The 15,616-nt window shown below is 44.5% G+C and overlaps 1 protein-coding gene across 2 annotated transcripts in view; it reads right to left on the bottom strand.

Annotated features, from left to right (window-relative positions):
• The window catches only part of LOC102946167 (vitamin D 25-hydroxylase), a 38,237-nt gene extending 22,990 nt beyond the window's left edge, over positions 1–15,247 (bottom strand). The window contains exon 1 of one of the 2 annotated variants that reach the window (XM_007057131.4): positions 15,017–15,247. In XM_007057131.4, the coding sequence (XP_007057193.2) occupies positions 15,017–15,229 (213 nt within the window). In that variant the 5' untranslated portion in view covers positions 15,230–15,247. Of the gene's footprint in view, positions 1–10,457; positions 10,501–15,016 lie in introns of those variants that run through there. The other variant, XM_027819494.3, reaches the window with a different exon arrangement.
• Positions 15,248–15,616: the final 369 nt, after the last annotated feature.

The following is a 15,616-nucleotide window of genomic DNA, read 5'->3' as shown; positions in this document are numbered from 1 at the left end:
CTACAGATGGAAATTCCATGCTCTAATAATAAGAATATAGCCGTAGGGATATGTTACCAACCACCTGACCAGGATCGTGATAGTGACTGTGAAATGCTCAGGGAGATTAGAGAGGCTATTAAAATAAAAAACTCAATAATACTAATGGGGGATTTCAATTATCCCCATATTGACTGAGTACATGTCACCTTAGGACGGGATGCAGAGATAAAGTTTCTTGACACCTTTCATGACTGTTTCTTGGAGCAGCTGGTCCTGGAACCCACCAGAGGAGAGGCAATTCTTGATTTAGTTCTAAGTGGAGCACAGGATCTGGTCCAAGAGGTGAATAGAGCTGGACGGATTGGTAATAGTGACCATAATATAATTAAATGTAATATCCCTGTGGCAGGAAAAACACCACAGCAGCCCAACACTGTAGCATTTAATTACAGAAAGGGGAACTACACAAAAACGAGGTGGTTAGTTAAACAGAAATTAAAGGGTACAATGCCAAAAGTGAAATCTCTGCAAGTTGTGTGGAAACTTTTTAAAGACACCATAATAGAGGCTCAACTTAAATATATACCCCATATTAAAAAACATAGTAAGAGACCCAAAAAAGAGCCACCGTGGCTAAACAACAAAGTAAAAGAAGGAGTGAGAGGCAAAAAGACATCCTTTAAAAAGTGGAAGTTAAATTCTAGGGAGGAAAATAGAAACGAGCATAAACACTGGCAAATGAAGTGTAAAAATACAATTAGGAAAGCCAAAAAAGAATTTGAGGAACAGTTAGCCAAAGACTCAAAAAGTAACAGCAAAAGAATTTTTAAATACATCAGAAGCAGGAAGCCTGCTAAACAACCAGTGAGGCTGCTACTGGACGATCGAGGTGCTAAAGGAGCACTCAAGAACAATAAGGCCATTGCAGAGAAACTAAATGAATTCTTTGCATCAGTCTTCATGGCTGAGGATGTGAGGGAGATTCCCAAACCTGAGCCATTCTTTTTAGGTGACAGATCTGAGGAACTGTCCCAGATTGAGGTATCATTAGAGGAGGTTTTGGAACAAATTGATAAATTAAACAGCAATATGTCACCAGGACCAGATGGTATTCACCCAAGAGTTCTGAAGGAACTCAAATGTGAAATTGCAGAACTACTAACTGTAGTCTGTAACCTATCACTTAAATCAGCTTCTCTACCAGATGACTGAAGGATAGCTAATGTGATGCCAATTTTTAAAAAGGGCTCCAGATGTGATCCCAGCAATTACTGGCCTGTAAGCCTAACTTCGGTACCGGGCAAACTGGTTGAAACTATAATAAAGAACTACAATAAAGACATACAGATGAACATAATTTGTTGAGAAAGAGTCAACATGGTTTTAGTAAAGGGAAATCATGCCTCCACAATCTACTAGAATTCTTTGAGGGGGTCAACACGCATGTAGACCAAGGGGATCCAGTGGATACAGTGTACTTAGATTTTCAGAAAGCTTTTTACAAGGTCCCTCACCAAAGGCTCCTACGCAAAGTAAGCTGCCACAGGATAAGAGGGAAGGCGCTCTCATAGATAGGAAACAAAGGGTAGGAATAAATGGTCAGTTTTCAGAATGGAGAGAGGTAAATAGTGGTATCCCACAGGAGTCTGTTCTGGGACCAGTCCTATTCAACATATTCATAAATGATCTGGAAAAAGGGGTAAACAGTGAGGTGGCAAAATTTGCAGATGATACAAAATTACTAAAGATAGTTAAGACCCAGGCAGACTGCGAAGAGCTAGAAAAGGATCTCTCAAAACTGGGTGACTGGGCAACAAAAGACATTTATCAACATTGAATTTCATGTGCTAAAGTAATGCACATTGGAAAGCATAATCCCAACTATTCATATAAAATGATGGGGTCTAAATTAGCTGTTACCGTTCAGGAAAGATCTTGGAGTCATTGTGGGCAGTTCTCTTAAAAGATCCACTCAATGTGCAGCAGCAGTCAAAAAAGCGAACGGAATGCTGGGAATAATTAAGAAAGTGATAGATAATAGGACAGAAAATATCATGTTGCCCCTATATAAATCCATGGTACGCCCACATCTTGAATACTGCGTGCAGATGTGGTCGCCCCATCTCAAAAAAGATATATTGGAATTGGGAAAGGTTCAGAAAAGGGAAACAAAAATGATTAGGGATATGGAATGGCTACCGTATGAGGAGAGATTAATAAGACTGGGACTTTTCAGCTTGGAAAAGAGACAACTAAGGGGAGATATGATTAAAGTCTATAAAATCATGACTGGTGTAGAGAAAGTAGATAAGGAAGTGTTGTTTACTACTTCTTATAACACAAGACCTAGGGGTCACCAAATGAAATTAATAAGCAGCAGATTTAAAACAAATAAAAGGAAGTATTTCTTCACACAACACACAGTCAACCTGTGGAACTCCTTGCCAGAGGATGTGAAGGCCAAGAGCATAACAGGGTTCAAAAAAGAACTAGATAAATTCATGGAGGATAGATCCATCAATGGCTATTAGCCAGGATGGGTAGGAATGGTGTCCCTAGCCTCTGTTTGCCAGAAGCTGGGAATGAGCGACTGGGGATGGATCACTTGATGATTACCTGTTCTGTTCATTCCCTCTGGGACATCTGGCACTGGCCACTGTCGGAAGACAGTATACTGGGTAGATGGACCTCTGGTCTGACCCAGTAGGGCCATTCTTATGTTCTAAATATAGGTGGAATATTTGCTACCCTCTAGTCCTCTGATACATTAGCTGATTTTAATGACAGGTTGCATATTTTTGCTAGCAGCTGGACCACTTCATTCTTAAGTCCCTTCAGACCTCTTGGATGTATAACCTCTGGGCCTAGGGACTTACCGCTTTTTAAATTATCAATTTGTTCCAGCACTATTTCTGCTGACATCTCAATCTCTATTAGTACCTCACCTGTGTTACCAAAAAAGAAATATTAATTTCAGTTTTTAAAAAAATGCAAGACAATCAACATTTGCCAAGTGAGAAAATACAAGACTGATGAAACTGGAACATATGTCCTTTATCCCCACAGGCATAAAATGCTAGAGAGTACACAAAACTGAAAAATATAATTACTTTTACCTTATTTTTATATAATTGAAAAGTTCTTATTTCTCCTAACCAATAAACCATATGACAAACCAAAGTTTCTATTCATCTTTGAGTTCAGTAACTGGTCCAGAGCAATCACTACTCAAGGACTGAATCTGAGAATTACATGTGCTCAGCTTCAAAGTCAAGCTCCAGTTAAGTTTGTACTACTAAATAAATCTTTGCACACTTCCCAGTTCCTGGTGAACTTGTCAGGGCCAATTCTGTGGTCCACAGTTACTGGCTTCTGAAACCCAACTTTCTTACTATTTTAGCAAGAGTTTCCACAGCCAGTGCCTCTATTGGCCAGCATACCAACAGAGCAAGCAAAATTAAAAAGACTTTCATTACTAGCATTTAAACATTTTTAAAATAACATACTGAGAAAATTAAAATAAAGCTTTAATGTCATTAACTTATAAACTAACAGACTGTCTGCTTCAGTGTAACGTATTTTTAAGATACTACACATCTGAATGTTCAGAAAGCATTGTTGGGAAAAAAAAACACCCCAAAACAATCAAATGGAAGACTGTTTTGGAACAAAATGCCTTCAGTGAAACTGACACTATATTCAAGTGCTGCTATTTGTTATAATGTGCTTCTCTTAAATAAGAATATACTCTGTTGTGCCCCTATAACTTGTGCATTTGAAAAGGTGGCTTAGCCATCTCTGGGGCAACATCCCCTCCCTTCTCCCCACTACTAAGTCTGGGGATCAGTGAGTGGGAAGCTGAGGGTGTGAGCAGGCCAACAGATAGGTCATCCCAGCTGTATTAACTTTCTGCACACTGTGCCATGGGGCTCCCTCTTTAAAGAGTATCCACACACCACACCTGCAGCCATGTATGCTCATCATCTCAGGTGTCAATTACGGCAACATCCTTCTCTCTGGCCTGGGCAAATGCAATTTTGCCCTGCTCATATCCATTCAGAATGCTGCTGTAAAGATCATTTTCCTAACCTGTCACTTCAGCCAAGTCACCCCACCCTTTGAATCCTTTCACTGGCTCCCCCTTCAAACATAAACTGCTTGTACTCACTTTCAAGGCCCTTCACGGTCAATTCCCACCATAGAATCACAGAAGTGTAGGACTGGAAGGGACCTCAACAGGTCATCTAGTCCAGTTCCTTGCACTCAGGGCAGGACTAAGAAATAAGTAGACCACTCCTGACAGGTATTTGTCTAACCTGTTCTTAACATCCAATGATGGAGATTCCACAACCTCCCTAAGCAATTTGTTCCAGTGCTTAACTACCCTGACAGTTATAAAGATTTTCCTAATATCCAACCTAAACTTCCCTTGCTGCAATTAAAGCCCATTGCTTCTTGTGCTATCCTCAGAAGTTAACAAGAACAATTTTTCACTCTCCTCCTTGTAACAACCTTTTATATACTTGAAAACTGTTATGTCCCCCTCTGTCTTCTCCAGACTAAACAAACCCAATTTTTTCAATCTTTCCTCATAGGTCATGTTCTCTAGACCTTTAATCATTGTTGTTGCTCTCCTCTAGACATACTCCAATTTGTCCACCTCTTTTCTGAAATGTGCACAGAACTGGACACAATACTCCAGCTGAGGCCTTATCAGTGCGAAGTATAGCGGAACAATTATTTCTCATGTCTTTCTTAACAACCCTGCTGCTAATACATCCCAGAATGATGGGCACTGTGTGTGCAACAGTGTTACACAGTTGACTCATATTTAGCTTGTGGTTCACTATGACTCCCAGATCCCTTTCCGCAGTACTCCTTCCTAGGCAGTACATTCGCATTTTGTATGTGTGCAATTGATTCTTCTTTCTTAAGTGGAGTACTTTGCATTTGTCCTTACTGAATTTCATCCTATTTACATCAGACCATTTCTCCAGTTTGTTCAGATTATTTTTAATTTTAATCCTATCCTCCAGAGCACTTGTAACAACTTCCAGCTTGGTACTGTCCTCATACTTTGTAAGTGTATTTCTATGCCATTATCTAAATCACTTAAGAAGATATTGGACAGAACCAGACCAAGGACCGATCCCTGCGGGATCCCACTCAGTATGCCCTTCCAGCTTAACTGTGAACCACTGATAACTACTCTCTGGGAATGGTTTTCCAACCAGTTATGCACCCACCTTATAGTAGCTCCATCTAGGCTGCATTTCCCTAGCTTGTTTATGAGAAGGTCATGCAAGACAGTACCAAAAGTATTACTAAAGTCAAGATACACCACATCTACCGCTTCCCCTCATCCACAAGGCTTGTTACGCTGTCAATGTATTATCTTCTAGGTGTTTGCAAATTGCTTGATTATGTGCTCCATTATCGTTCCAGGTACTGAAGTTAAACTGACAGGTATGTTATTCCCCGTGTGGTCCTTATTCCCCTTTTTATATATTGGCACTATATTTGCCCTCTTCCAGTCTTCTGAAATCTCTTCAGTCCTCCATGAGTTTTCGAAGATAATCACTAGCGGCTCAGATATCTCCTCAGTCAGCTCCTTGAGTATTATAGGATGTATTTCATCAGGATCTGCCAACTAGAATTATTCTAAGTAATTTTTAACTCACTCTTTCCCTATTTTGGCCTCAGATCCTACCTCCTCATTTTCACTGGTGTTCACTAGACATCCAATCGCTACTAATCTTTTTGGTGAAAACTGAAACAGTCATTTAGCACTTTTACCATTTCCACATTTTCTGTTATTGTCTTTCCCCCTCACTGAATAATGGGCCTACCCTGTCCTTGGTCTTCCTCTTGCTTCTAATGTATTTGTACAATGTTTTCTTGTTACCCTTTATGTCTCTGGCTAGTTTAATCTCATTTTGTGCCCTGTCCTTTCTAATTTTGTCCCTACATGCTGGTGTTGTTTGTTTATATTCATTCTTTGTAACTGGACCTAGTTTCCACTTTTTGTAGGACTCTTTTTTTTGAGTGTCAGATCATTAAAGATCTCCAGGTTAAGCCAGGACAGTCTCTTTCAAAAACTGCCAACTTTCTCAAACTGTTTTTCCTCTTAGAGTTGCATCCAATGGGATCTTACCTACCAATTCCCTGAATTTCCGAAATACCTATCTCATAGCTCTCATTCACTATTGAGCGTTCAGTGCTTGCCTCCATTCGACCCACAATGCCAGCCTCCACTGCCCACTTCCTAAATTAAAAAAAAACAAACCTTTTCACATTCTTTCATGCTACCCCAGATGCTTGGAAGTGCTCCCCATACACATCCACAAAACAACCTCGTTATCCACCTTCAAATCCCTCCTCAGCCTCTCCTTTGCTGTGATGCCTACAAAATATATGACAATGCTGTCGGTGCCCATTATGCTGACATTGTTTACTTGTACTCCCCTCTGTCTATATTTCCATCTTTTGTCTCTTGTGTTATGCACAGATTGTAAGCTCCTTGGGGCAGGAGACTGTCTTTTTGTTCTGTGTTTGTACGGCACCTAGTACGATGGGGTCCTGGTCCATGACTAGGGATTCTAGGCACTATGGTAACAAAAATAATAAATAATAATATTGTCAGGGAATTAGGGATGTTATAGTGTGTCCTCACCACCAGAACACTCCCCTCACCTGTGTCTGGACACTGCATTGCAGGGACTCATCCTCTCCAGTGCCCCCCTGAGTCCTGGTTCCTCCAGCCAGCCTAGCTCTCAGTCCAGACCGCTTCCGGGGATAACAGAAAATCTCAACTCAAAATAGACACCTAGGCATTTAAGTCCATAATATAAACATTAGCCCTTCACAGAGATCCAAGGCCAGTGCTGTCAAGGTTAGGTTACTTGGGTTACAGCAGGCAGAGTCTTCCTTCCCTATCCTGGCTTCACCCAGAAATGGCCCCTAGTAGAAGAAGCCCACCCTTTTCATCTAGCCCACTCAGCCCCTTCTAGATGCCAGAAGAGCAACTCTCACTGGTTCTGCTGCAGCTATCATGAGAGATTTCTTTAATCATCTCCTAGAGGTATGAACTCACTGCTCTTCCCTTCCCACGGGACATCTTCTCATGGTGGGGTGTGCCAAGGCTGTGGGGGCTTCAACATGGGGCGACGAATGCTTGGTACACTTCATCCCACATGGATCCATAGGTCTCATCTCCTGTTCCTTCTTGTGAAAAGAAATCTGTATTTCCATGTTGTATTCCTGACGGTGGCATATTTGGAATGCACAGGGCTGTAGCGCCAGGTACCATCTTGCGATGTGTGGACTGGTGTCTTTCATCGCTTGCATCCACTTTAAGAGGACATAGTCACCATATGTATTCCTGAGCCTGGGTACCCCGACCAGCCATTGGTGACGTGGCACTGAACATGCAGAGGACAGTGGACTGCCTGGGATGATTTGTTCTGGAAAGACTTTGTTACACCTCCCAGAAGGGGGAACCAGGGAGTGACCTGGCTGGAGGGCTGAGTCACAAAAAGGAGGCTGCAGTTCCTGGAGCAAGAAGGATGAGAGGATGATGGGAGAGATACGGGCAGAGGAGAGTGCAACGCCAGTTGAGAGCTAATTCCCAGAGCGACCGACGGAGGTGACACTAGTGGTGTGTGTACCCCGCGACACATTTTTGGGGAGTTGTATGCTAATACTACTACTAGGCCAACTTCTGACACATCTGTTTGAAGAATAAATGGTAGCCAGAAGTCTGGGTACTGGAGAATAGGTTGCCTCCATAAAATGTCCTTTCTCTTTTCAAAGACTTCCTCACACTCCCTTGTCCTCTGTACCCCTGGTGTGGATGCCTTTGTAAGTTAAGTCAAAGATGTTGCCAGGGTGGCAAATTGTGGAATGAAGCAATGTGAATAACTTGTCTGTCCTAGCAACCCTCACACTTGCTTCTTGGTCTTGGGGACCAGGGTTTTCTTCAAGGCTTCTGTCTTGTTCTCAAGGGAATGGGTTCAGCCATTTCTCATTAGCTATGCAAGATATTTAGTTTCTTGCATGCCAAATTTGCATTTTGGGGGTTTGCTGTGAGTCCAGCCTCCCCCAGCGACTAGTACAGATGCTAAATGGACCAAGTGTGACCATCAGTCTGTGCTGAAAATAACCATATTGCCAAGGTATACTGCTGCAAACTGGTGGCAAACCACATGGTCCACGTGTGGCTGGGGCCCCATGCAAACCAAAGGACATGGTGGTGAACTGAAAAAGCCTCAAGGGCATGGCAAACACTGCTTTTTCCCTCAAATCTAGTGTAAGGGTATTTGCCAATACCCTTTTGTCAAGCATAGGGTTATAATATACCTTACCTTCCCTAAATGATCAAGGAGCTCATCTACCTGGGGCACCGGATAAGTATCAAACTAGGATAGAATACAGAAATCTGTGCAGGCCCAAATAGTGTTGTCTGGCTTAGGTACTAGCACCACAGGACTGCACCAGGGACTTCTCAGTGACTCTGAGTTCCAGCATTAACTGTACCTCCCACTACACCACTCCATGAAGCTTCTTAGAGATTTGATGGGTTTTATGTTCAGGCTTTGTCCCTTGGATTGTCAGAATTTGGTGTACCAGGAAGTGCCTGGCAGGGAGGAAAACAGTGAATAGTGCTCCAAGAGGTTCTTGGCTATCCGGAATAAATGTGAGGCAAGATCTGCTGCTACTGATACATCAAAGGGGCCCACTGGAGCCTGTACCTGTGGTACAGGAGAACAGGGAGATCCCTGGGATCTATACATAGGTTTTCTTGGGCTCACCATGGTTTTAACAGATTAACATGATAAATCTGATCTCATAGTCCCCCTTGCCAACTCGCCAGATGACCTGGTATGGACCATGCCATTTGGCCAAAAGTTTAATTTCCATATTGGGGACTAGTACTAGATCCCTGGGCTAATAAACCCTCTCGAGCACCTTTACTGTAGAGTCAGACCTGGGTTTGCTGGGCTCACAGTAGATTTTCTTGGGCAAATTATCTCTTGAGACCCAGCCATTCCCACATCCACATGACATAATGTAGTACATTTTGGGAGTGGGATAGCTATTCTTTCCAAGCTTCTCTAAGGATAACTAGAATTCCCCGGGACTGTCAGTCATACAATAATTCAAAGGACAAAAACCCCCTTGATGTAGTGTATGAAGTGTCACAAGCAAAGAGCAGGTTGACAGAAGCTTGTCCCCACAGGAGCCAAATATCCTCATGTACGCAGATAACCTGCGCCGAATCTTCATATCAGAGAACTCTGGGTCACACAAGGTTTCCAAGACTAAAGACTTGGAAAACCCTGGGTCTATTAAGCCCAATGCTGTTTGCCTGCCAAGTTGTACTGCGACTATGTATGCTTGTCAATTGCTTGATCAGAGCTGCCACAAAGTTCTATGATTCTACAGCCTTACGGTCACATTCCATCAGGGGACACGAATGAGTGATAGGTCCTGGCTTTCCGCAACAAACACAATCAATGTGATTGCCAGGAAAGCCTGCATTACCAGATTTTGATTGCAACTCTGAGTAGTCCTCTCCTGGAGATGTGGTCAACATCCCCTGTTGCAACAATTTGGGTTGCCTTGGGGAATTCATTAGCTGGCCTCCACTTGCTCCTGAAGTCTGCTGGGGGCTCCACAGTGCCTTTCTCATCTTAGGGCTGTGTCTGTGGGTCATCTGGCCTGGAGTGATTAGTTTTACTGGGCCAGCCTTTAGCCAGACAATCTGCAGTGATCTGAATAGCAACCGCTATTGAGCTGGGGTTTTGCCAGTGAACTCAGGTCTGAATTGCAGTTGGCAGAACTGTCAGTTATTGCTCAACAACTGCTGAGTCTATAATGTCTAGTGCAATGCAGGTCTCTGGACGGAGCCACTGGATAGCCCAATCCCTCAGGCACTGGGCCATAATGTGGGATCATGATGCAGGAGAAAAAGGTTCTGTCCAGAATCAGTGTTGATATGTCTCTGGGGATACACCCATCTGATGACAGTCATTATGGTGTCATAGTCTTTAGCTGCCTCATTGTCAAGGGCCTGGCAGGTGGACTGGTCTTCCCCAGACAACAAAGGCAAAAGCCAAGCAGCCCAGAACTCTTAGCCCATTGGGCTACCCACTCAAATATGACCAGGTATGCCTTTGGGTCATCATCTGGCCCCAACTTGGCAAGGTCAGGCCAGGCCTTAGTGATACTGCTCCAGACAGGGCTAGGCTGGCTATCCACTGGAGAACTGATTCCTGAAACTCTCTGTTGCTGTTGTTGCTATAGTTGATGTTGCTCAAGACTGCCCATTGGGCTTCTTGTTGCCCCTCCAGAAACAGCCACTGAGCCTCAGCATGCGCTTGCTGTTGTCAAGCAAAAAGCCTTAACAAATCTTCCATTGTCCCCTTTGAGGACCATCACTGCTTCTGGTTTCATGTATTATAATGTGCACTCACCACAAAAATGCCCCTCCATGTCAGGATGCAGCATTTCAGGGACTCTTCCTCTCTGGCACATGCCCTGAGTCCTGGTTCCGCATTGGTCTGCTGCGTCTGTGTCCTAGCCCTCTGGTCAGGCCAGCTCTCAGTCCAGACCCCTTCCAGGGTTAACAGAAAGGAATAAATCTCAACTCAGAATAGCCATCTGGGCATTAAAGTTCATAATATAATCACTAGTCTCTTACAGAAATCCAAGGCCAGTGTTGTCAAGGTTAGGCCCCTGACTGAGCCAGTTATTGGGTTTACAGCAGGGAAAGACTTCCTTCCCAGAGAAAGACAGCCCTTTTTATCTGGCCCACAGAGCTCCAATTGGCCTCCGCCTGCCCCCAGCCTTTCTAAGGGCCAGAAGACCAACTTCCGCTGGTTCTGCCTGTAGCTGATCATGGGAAGCTTCTCTAGGTATCCCTATAGGTCTGAACTTGCTGCTTTTCCCCTCCAGTAGGACACCTTCTTAGAGCACAGTGTGCAAAGATGGAGGGCCCTCCAGCAGTGGTTGGCAAATGCTTGGTATACCCTGTCACAAGGGAGCTACTGAGGACACAGATGATTGGCAGAGCATGAGAGTGAGACTTCCCTCTGACAGAACAATTCAGGAGAGATCTTTAGGTTTCATTCTCTTTAATCCTCTCCTACTAGTTTTCCACTGGAAGTGTGCAATAAAGTCCAATGTATGTAATATATGTAACTTGTTTTTTGCTTAACAAGATTACTTGTGTCTTAGTCATAGGTGCTGGAACTGGGGGTGCTCCTGCATCCCCTGGCTTGAAGTGGTTTCCATTGTATACAGGGTTTACAGTTTGGTTTAATGGCTCTCAGCACCCTCACTATAAAAATTGTTCCAGCACCCCTTGTCTCAGTGGTAGATGGTGACCTTCATTTTAGTCAGTATTTTCCTGTAAGTTCAATAGTCTTGATGATGTTATTAAATGTCTCAAATGCACAGTAAGGCAGATATCACAATATTTTTAGCAAACAATAACATGATCCACAGAAAACACATGGAAGGGTTAAGTACATCCAGGAAATACATTATATATTTAAAAACAAGAGTCACATCGTTACAGGGCAAGGGAATAGTGGGGTAGTGAGGGAAAGTCATTGCTAATACCCACTATAACCTTACTTAAATAATTATATATAAAGATATGTATAAATGTATGACTCACTTTATCTGCTCTGTAATTTTTCATCTTAATTTTTAAAATACGAATGGACTTGATTCTTCTAAGTAAGCAAATAAATAGTCTCCTTCAATAACATAATAGTTGATTATTTTGGGAATTCCTAGATTAAGGGAGGGACAACCATACAAAGTTCTCAAAATTGCAGATCGAGAGAGATGGTGTCACATGATATAACTGGCAAAAGTTTCAAAGTTAAAGGTGAGAGGTATATGGTACTTCACTGGAATACATATATTGAAACGGTCTTGATACTGTGTCAAAAGATTTAGCAAAGGTTTTAAAGCTACATGGTGAGCTACTTGGTCACCTTATGCTTATTTTTTGCCAAGGTCTTCACACTTGCATCAGTGCATGCTGTGTCCTGTGTAAAGTTATGCTGCACCATCTTGTGAATAATGGCTGTCTCCACATACTCCACTTAGGTATTCTATTCCATGTATCAAAACATCTTAGTTACATGTAATATGGTGCTTGGTCTCCCCAGGGGCATTCTGCACCATGAATAGTGGTGGTCTTGGCAACCTGGGGAAAGACATCCTATATGATAAATAGCAGTGCTCTTGACACAACTTGGATAGGCATCCTGTGCCATGAATAGGGACATCTGTGCATTAACATAAGAATGACCGTACTGCATCAGACCAATGGTCCATCTAGCCAAAGACCCTGTCTTCTGACAGTAGCCAATGCCAGATGCTTCAGAGGGAATGAACAGAACAGGCAATCAACAAGTGATCCATCCCATCATCCACTCTCAGCTTCTGGCAATCAGAGGCTAGGGACACCCCTGACCATCTTGGCTAATAGCCATTGATGGACCTATCCTCCATGAACTTATCTAGTTCTTTTTTGAACCCCTAAATAGTTTGGGCCTTCCTAACATCCCCTGGCAACAAGTTCCACAGGTTGACTGTGCATTATGTGAAGTACTTTGTTTTAAACCTGCTGTTAATTTCATTGGGTGACCCCTAGTTTGTGTTATGTGAAAGAGTAAATAACACTTACTTTCTCCACATCAGTCACAATTTTATAGACCTCTATCATATCCCCTCTTAGTCATCTCTTTTTCCAAGCTGAAAAGTCCCAGTCTTTTTAATCTCTCCTCAGACGAAAGCTGTTCCATACACGTAGTAATGTTTTAGCCCTTCTCTGTACCTTTTCCAATTCTAATACAGCAGACCCTTGCTTGAGTGCGCGTCGCTATAGTGCGGATTCGCTATAGTGCGGGCACGGAGATGGACCCCAAATTTAAATTGGGATCCATGGTAACACGGTCCCCGCGTTAACGCTGTACTGTGCATGGATCCCAAACCCCGAGTTCTAGCGAGGGTCCAGTGTATTTCTTTTATAAGATGGGGTGACCAGAACTGTACACAATATTCAAGGTATGGGCATACCATGGATTTACATAGTGGCATTCTGATATTTTCTGTCTCATTATCTATCCCTTTCCTAATGGTTCCTAACATTGTTAGCTTTTTTGACGGCTGTTGTACATTGAGCAGATGTTTTCAGAGAACTATTCACAATGACTCCCAGATCTTTCTTGAGTGGTAACAGATAAATTAGCTCTAATCATTTTGTATGTATAGTTGGGATTATGTTTTCCAATGTGCATGACTTTGCATTTATCAACATTGAATTTCATCTGCCATTTTTTTGCCCAGTCATCTAGTTTTGTGAGATCCCTTTATAACTCTTCACAGTCTGCTTTGGACTTAACTATCTTGAGTAATTTTGTATCTTCTGCAAACTTTGCCACTTCACTGATTACCCATTTTTCCAGGTCATTTCTGAATATGTTGAATAGTACTGGACCCAGGACAGATCCCTGGGGGACACCACTATTTACCTCTCTGCATTCTGAAAACTGACCAATTATTCCTACTCTTTATTTTCTGTCTTTTAATCAGTTACAGATCTATCAGAGAACATTCCCTCTTCTCTCGTGACTGCTTAGTTTGTTTAAGAGCCTTTGCTGAGGGACCTAGTCAAAAAGGCTTTCTGAAAGTCCAAGTACACTATATCCCCTGGATCATCCTTGTCCACATGCTCGTTGACCCCCTCAGAGAATCCTAATAGATAAGTGAGGCATGATTTCCCTTTACAAAAGTTGTGTTGACTCCTCCCCAACAGATTGTGTTTGTCTAGGTGTCTGATAATGCTGTTCTTTACTACAGTTTCAACCAATTCGGCTGGTACTGACATTAGGCTTATTGGCCTGTAATTGCCAGGATTGTTTCTGGAGCCTTTTTTAACAATTGGTGTCACGTTAGCTATCCTCCAGTTATCGGGTACAGAAGCTGATTTAAATGATAGGCTACACACCACAGTTAGTAGTTCTACAATTTCATATTTGAACTCTTGGGTGAACACCATCTGGTCCTGGTGATTTATTGTTTAATTTATTGTGAATTGTGAACAGTGGCATTTTCGACAGCCCCTGTGTGTGTTCTGCACTGTGAATACTGGTGCTGTCACCACTAGAGGAGAGTCCTGACCCCGGAATAGTGGCTTTCTTGACATACCTTGGGAGGCAGGGGAGGAGGGCATTCTACAACCTGAATAGTGGCACTGTTACCATCCTGTCCCCTCAATGGTGCATCCTAAGCCATGAATAGTGGTGCTCTCAACATCTCCAGGAGAGATGTCCTGCACAGGTTCTAGGAATGGGTCACTCTGGGTGCCAACTTCAAGGTGGCACTGTATTCCTCAAATTTTTTCGTTTCTATTAATTGGCTTGCCTTTCCCCCGTCCTCTGCTGATTGGCTGGCGGTGGGTTTGTTTCTTTTGTGACTTGGCCACCACCATTTTCCACCCTGCCTGGCAAAAAAGCTAGGGCCACTCCTGGTCCTGCACTCTGAACAGTGGTGCTCTTGACACCTTCCAGAGTGTCACTGTGTATCACAAAGAGTGCATGTCTTGACACCCACTGGAGGAGTGTCCTTCGCGGTGAACAGCGGTGCCACAGATGTGCCCCTGCGCCAGAGCATCCTGCACTGTGAATAGCAGCGCAATGGCAGTTCCCAGGGATGGCACATCCTGCACGGTGACTAGCAGTGCCATGGACCTGCCTCTGGGACGGGGAGTCCTGCACGGTGACTAGTGGCACCAGGGATGTGCCCCTGGGACGGGGAGTCCTGCACGGTGACTAGTGGTGCAATGGACCTGCCCCAGGATAGCCCGTCCTGCACGGTGACTAGTGGCGTCTTGTGCACCGCTCAATGCACCTAGCTCTTGGCTGGGGTGTGGGGGATCGTCCCTGCTGCCCCCCCCCCCCCCCCCCCCCCAGCACTCCCCAGGCTGGCAGTCGGCAAGGAGGTGCTGAAATACCTGGCCATGGACTTGGCTCTGCCTCTTCATATAGACATGCGGTTGGTCCGCGGCCAGCGAGTAGATGTTGCCGATGAGGGGCAGCCCCCGGGGCCCCGGCGGGAAACCAGGCGGCCGCCTCTGCTTGAGCAGCTGCCTCACCAGCAGCGCGAGGAGGAGGAGCAGGAGCGCGGCAGTGCCCACCGCCGCGAGCACCTGACCCCCGGACCACATTCCCCCGCTCCGCCGCTGCCCTCTGCCAGCGCCCGACTCCCCTTCCCCCCGCCCCTTCACACAGCCACGTGGGCTCTGCCTTCCCTCGACCGCCCTGATTGGCCGGCGGCCGGGCTAGTCAAGAGACTCCAAATGTGATTGGCGGAGTCAGTCTAGCGGCCGGCTCTTTCCCGGCCTCTACTCCCCCTTCTCAAGTGGGGCCGTTGGGATTTCGGCCGTTGGAGGGGACGGTTGCGGCTCCTCAGCGAGGGGCCATTACTCCTCCCTCCCCTCCCCAGTGCCCACTCCGCGTGTAACCCCGTTCTGCCCGGTTTCACTCAGCCAGCGGCGAACCGAGGCAGGCTGGTTACATAACTGACCCTCCTGCAGCTGGCAGCAGAAATATGT

This window comes from Chelonia mydas, chromosome 6 (assembly GCF_015237465.2).
Source record: "Chelonia mydas isolate rCheMyd1 chromosome 6, rCheMyd1.pri.v2, whole genome shotgun sequence".
Classification (NCBI taxonomy): domain Eukaryota; kingdom Metazoa; phylum Chordata; order Testudines; family Cheloniidae; genus Chelonia; species Chelonia mydas.
This window is presented reverse-complemented; position numbering and strand designations above follow the sequence as displayed.